The sequence below is a fragment of the Microcaecilia unicolor genome, chromosome 9, assembly GCF_901765095.1.
Source record: "Microcaecilia unicolor chromosome 9, aMicUni1.1, whole genome shotgun sequence".
Classification (NCBI taxonomy): domain Eukaryota; kingdom Metazoa; phylum Chordata; class Amphibia; order Gymnophiona; family Siphonopidae; genus Microcaecilia; species Microcaecilia unicolor.
Window position 1 is genome coordinate 163,812,826 of NC_044039.1, and position 6,000 is coordinate 163,818,825.

General features: G+C 43.4%; 1 protein-coding gene across 1 annotated transcript in view; it reads left to right on the top strand.

The window, feature by feature from the left end:
* ATL1 (atlastin GTPase 1) overlaps nucleotides 1-6,000 on the top strand; it is a 91,788-nt gene extending 85,788 nt beyond the window's left edge. The window contains exon 13 of the mRNA XM_030214352.1: nucleotides 5,196-6,000. Coding sequence (XP_030070212.1) covers nucleotides 5,196-5,306 — 111 coding nt within the window. The 3' untranslated portion in view covers nucleotides 5,307-6,000. The remainder of the gene's footprint in view (nucleotides 1-5,195) is intronic.

A 6,000-nucleotide genomic window follows, 5' to 3' on the forward strand; every position in this document is an offset into this window, starting at 1 on the left:
ACTAAAGCGTCTTTTAAGCACTATCTCCAGTGTTGGATTCGTCCTTTGGTCAGCCTCTACTCTTGTTTGATTAGATGATTTGATGTAGAGGTTCTTCCTGTTTGCTGTTCCTGACCCTCCCTGCAATGCCTAAGCCTTAGACAGTGTATGCATTCCATCTTATACTTCCTATGGCCAGAAATAGAGCTTGAACAGCTAATTGTCCACAACTTGTACTGAGTTTAGGGGCCCTTTTACTAAGAAGTGCTAAAGAGTGGCCTGTGCAGTCCTGCGTGCTAAGACCACTTTTAGTGCTGACAGAAAATGGCCAATTTTCCTATTTCTAAAATAATGGCCATGTGGTAATTTTCCCACTATCCTGTGCTAATCAGAACATAGGAATACCCACACTGTAACCGATTAACGTAGCCGTGCCCACTGTCTGCCCCTCCAATATGCCCCAGCACTAAAAAATAAAAATTTTTTAATGCAGCGGTAACGTGTGGACATGCAAAAACGACCGTAGGATGCCTGAGGATGACCTGCGATAGTGCATTGTAAGCACTTACTCATTAGAGCTTACTGCAGCTTAGTAAAAGGCCCCATCAGTTTGACATGAAGCAGCCTTTGGAGAATGTAAAGTGTGGGGTAGTAGGTTTACATTTTCTACAAATTATAGACCAAGCAACAGTCTTGGTGTCAGGATTGCGCCCAACCTCTGACCGTCCTGTACTCATGGGTGATAGCATCTGATTCCTGCTGTCTGTTGGACCAGCATGTCACTGGAGAACAGGAATGTATGCAGGCCTGCTAATACAGAGGTCATTTTACTAAGCTGTGGTAAGTACTAACATGTTCCTACCGCAGCTTAAAATGCCTTACCACGGGGCATGCTCAGGTGTCTTGTGGTAATTTTGGCATTGGTGCAAACTTCCCACACTAAAAAACAGATTCTATTTTGCAGCGCCGGGGTAGGTCAGGGGCGGAGAGTAGGTGTGTTGTGTGCTAATGGGTTAGTGGAGCTACACTGCCATGTGCTAACCGATTAGTGCATGAGCCCTTATCGCCGACATAATGGGTGGTGGTAGGGGCTCACATGCTAACGGGAAAATTAGTGCATGGCCAATAATAGAAAGAAAGCTGAAATTTGGTCATTTTACCTATGTGGAAAAAATGGCCTTAGGAATCGGGAATGACCCACATAAGCACACTAAGGTTGCTTTTACTGCAGTTTTGAAAAAAGGACCCATAGTTTTTAGGGCCTCTTTTACTAAACTACACTAGCAATTCCTGTGCAGCAAATGCAACGCAGCCCATTCAAAATGAATGGGCCGTGGCACATTTGCAGTGCCGGGAATCAAAGAAACAAGAGAATAGTGGTGGTTCTCACCCTGCTGTACAAGCTAAACAGAGAGGGTAACCAGCATACATAGAAAGTACACAAAGGAAAAAAGCAACACTGGGCCTTCAAGACTGACCCGACACAGGCCGTGTTTCGGCGTTAAACAACGCCTGCCTCAGGGGTCAAGGTTTGGGTGTAAGTTGTGTGAAGTTTGTATGTCTCAAAAAATGGGGATAGAAAGAACTTCACACGATGTTGTCATATAAGACAGCCGCAATGTAGGAAAACTCTTGTGTAAATGTTATCCTTTGCAAAAGATAACGTTTACACAGGAGTTTTCCTACATCGCGGCTGTCTTATATGACAACATTGTGTGAAGTTCTTTCTATCCCCATTTGTGGAGACATTGGAGACATACAAACTTCACACAACTTACACCCAAACCTTGACCCCTGAGGCAGGCGTTGTTTAATGCCGAAACACGGCCCGTGTCGGGTCATTTACCAATAAATTACTCCTGTTGTCTCAGTCTTGAAGGCCCAGTGTTGCTTTTTTTGTTTGGGTTCTCACCCTGAAAAATATAAACCAGAGCACTCAAACCTATATAAAAAATTTTTGTTCCATTTTCAAATTCTACAAAACTTCAAAATATAACAATTTGGAAAATATATTTTTAAAAAACCCTTAAAAAAGAAAAAAATAATAATTTTTTTAGTACTCTGGGTTGGTTGGTTTGTTTGTTGTTGTTTTCTTGCTGGTTTATAATACATTATTCAATGCAACATGAGAAACTAGGGGCCCCGTTTACTAAGCTGTGCTAAGGGCATGCTAGCGTTTTTAGCGTGCACTAAATATTAGCACGTGCTAAAAGCTAAAGACACCCACATATTCCTATGGGTGTCTCTAGCATTTAGCGCCGCTAAAAACGCTAGCGCGGTCTAGTAAGCAGGGCCCTAAGGATGAAACTCAGGGGTGGTGGAGGATAGAAGGAACGAGTTGATAATTTAAAGAAAAAAAATGAAAGTTTTAACAGGAATTGTTGTTTGTCAGCTTACTATTTCTGACAGTGTTGGTTATTTTCCAATTCATTACCTTCTATTAAAATGTTTATATATCATTTTAAACTGCAACTTTATTTAATAGAAATATTTCAACATAATATAAAATTCATTACCATAAAAGAGGTATTAAAACTAATGCCACTAAAAATTGCTATTGTTGTGAAATAAAACTAACATAAATCAGCAATGCTGCCTATGAAAAGTAATACATACAGATGAAATTTTTTCTTTTATCATTGCGCTTACCATAGGGAAGCACAAATGAGGTAAGTTAGTTTCTGCCTGGCAAGTTAATAGCTACTTAAAAGTGCCCACAACTTTGCACTGTAAACATTTCTAACCAAGATCCAATTATTGTGATAGAAATTTAGAGGGGAAGTTATCAAGGTGAGGTAAAAGTCAGACTTTAACAACGCTTAGGAGTAGGGGTGTAGCTATGTGGGGCCATGGGGGCATGGGCCCCCATAGATTTGGCCCTGACCCCCCCATCACTAACTCCCTCGACCCCCTCTCCCGCCGCCGTCGGGTACCTTTGCTGGCGGGGGCCCCCAACCCCCGCCAGCTGATGCCCTCTTCTCCGGCGTGGCCGCATTGCTGATCTGCAAGGGCAGGCTTCTGTTTCTGTGAGTCTGACGTCCTGCACATACAACGTACAGGACGTCAGACTCACAGAAACAGAAGCCTGCCCTTGTAGATCAGCAGTGCAGCCATGCCGGAGAAGAGGACTTCGGCTGGCGGGGGTTGGGGACCCCCACCAGCAAAGGTACCCGACAGCAGCAGCGGAGGAGGTTGGCAGCGGGGGGGGGGGGGAAGAGGGGGTCGAAAGGGTTGGCGCTGGGGGGGAGGGGGGTCAAAGGTGGTAGTGGGGGCAGGGAGGTCAAAAATGGTGGTGGGGGGGGCAAAAATGTGCTCCCTCACCTCAGGCTCTGGACTCCCCTTCCACCGAAGTCTGGCTACACCCCTGCTTAGGAGTCCTTTTACTAAGCTGTGGTAAAAAGTGGCCTTAGCACACCCTTACATGGGTTTTTTTCCTGCAGGCTAAGGCCATGTTTACCACGGCTGTAAAATGGCTTTTACCTATTTTTTTTTTGTATGAATGGCCTTGCGCCGATGTTGCTAATTAGCATGCAGCCATTTTGTCAAATTACCACATGTGTACTTATTCCACCCGTTTTGTAGGCAGTAAGTGCTCAAGCGCTGTGCACTAACCAGTTAACATGTGGTAATGTAGCTGCACCCTAGTTAGTACAAGAATGCCCACTCTCTGGCCCCTGCCATGCCCCCTCAAAAATATTAATGGCTAGTTAGCTCACTGGGGACTGCTACTGCCCACACTGGTTTCAGTCTCAAAATGGATGCCGCAACCTCCAGTGACAGTTTCACAACTAGGGATCACTCTTGCCTGAGCAAATGTGGCCTGCTTTTGTTCAGGGGGGGTGTGCTCCTCCCCCATTTCAGCAGTTTCAGTCACCCTATACTAGAGAGGTTGGTCAAAAATGATTACCAGTTGCTGCTGCCCTTGCCAGCACCAGGCTCAAAATGGGGCTGGGGACCCTAGCAGTAGTCTCATGGTAATACAGTTACAAGTCACCAGAACCATTTTGATCCCAGCGCCAGTAAGGGCAAGAGTGATGAGATTGCTCCTGCCCAACCCTACTAGACACTGGGATGTTTGAAGGTAGGCCTGTGGGGGGGGGGGGGGGGGGGGGCCCGGAGGGGGGAGTCTGCTGCTTGGGGTTCCTCTAGGTGGGAAGTAATGTCTGGGAGGGGCTGTGACTTTGGACAGCTCCCTTTAAGACATGCTTGGGAGCATCAGGTTGAGGCTTTGTGCAAATAACCCCAGGTTTTTGCTGGTTAAATGTTTCCACCTATAGAGTTCACATAGTAATGAGATGTTTTTCATGTATTTGCATGCTTTGCATCTTCATTGCCATGTGACCTGCGGCAATGTTAACGATCCCGTGTTATAGTAATAGGCTGTAACTTGCATTAATGCCCTTTAATACAAGTTATAGCCTTAACACAACTTGATAACTCCCCCTCTTAGTATTTATAATGTTAAGTTTTAGCCATAGCCAGCATGTTCTAGGTTTCATAGTTGCTTTGCTAAATACTGAAGCGTTTCATTTTGTGATTTGGGTTCTACCCTCTGGTGTGGGGCTGGAGAGGAAAAAGCACCGATGCAGCTAACTCTTCACTGCAGCCACTTTGAGCAAACATTCCTTCAGCACATCACCACAGAGCACAGAAAAACCTGCAGCTGTTTTTACAGAGTGCGCAATAACTTCATATTTTAAGGTGTATTTATACCACAAGTTCAGATGCTCTTGGTTATAGATTATAAGGACCCATTAAATTTGTTGTGACACACCCTTTAAGAGGTGTATTATTATTACTAATCACTAAAAAAAAACCTACAATAATGTAATATTTTTTTTTCATAAGAGAATCATACAATTGCAACTTTCAGTAATAGCCAGCTCCAGACTTTACCCTGTGCTTCCATTTTAAGATTATTAATTAAATCAATTCGCTACCTCTAACGTTCCAATGGTGAAAAGCTCAGTGCATGGACTGTTTTGCTGTCATAGACTTGCCTGAACATGCTTTATCTGTAAATTGTGTGCAACGGCATGACATATGCAAAATTAGCATGCCTTCAACTGTTTCATGTGTGCAAGTCAAGTTGTAAATCCACTACTATCATGATTCCATTGCATTCAATTAGAAAAGAGTTCTAAACACTATTGTAAGGAACTTCCTTGCATGCAGTTTTCTGTTTTACTGACCCTTGACTGTACTTCTGCTCCCAGGCTCTGTACAAACTGTACAGTGCAGCAGCAACCCACAGACACTTGTACCAGCAAGCCTTCGCAGTGCCACAGGCTCATGCCCCTGAAGAACCAGAACGGAAGAAAACCTAAGGCAAAGGATTTGGGGTTTTAGGAAGATGCATGGATGAAGCCAGACTTCTATCAATTATATCAAGTGCACCTCCCTTCCCCCAACCCCTACACCATGCAAAAGCATTGCTGTCATTTCTCAAATGGAACAGCAAGAATGAAAAACAAAGCACTTGTAAAGATGATGTATCTCCCACTTCTTGTTTCGTTTTGGCAGCAAAGTCTCTACTAAGCATGGTTATTCTCCTCTCAGTATCTGAAAGGTTCCAGGATGTTGATGCAATCTATATATGCACCCAGTTACTACTGGGAAATCACAATTCCTTGTTTGGCAAATCTATCTATTTACAAACCAGTACTGTCTTCCACTCTATTATAAAACATTATATGGAGCTGCGGATTACGCCTAAAGTCTTTTAAGCTCAAACTTCTCCAAAACAGCCATGTTACATCATTTACATACATACAGATACATCTATCAAGCCTTACAGATTTGGTGAAACCACATTTGCCAAAACCCAAGGCAACAGCACTTCAACCTAATGCAGTACCTTGCTTTGTCAAAGTTTAAAATATATGCCAATAATGAAATGTTGTGCATTTGATTTATAAATTTCACTATTATTTTCCTCTGACAAGTATTTCACTGTATTGTAAAAATGTACTTGGTACTCAGAACGTGTTCTAAGCTGGTTTAATATTTTTAATGCATTAC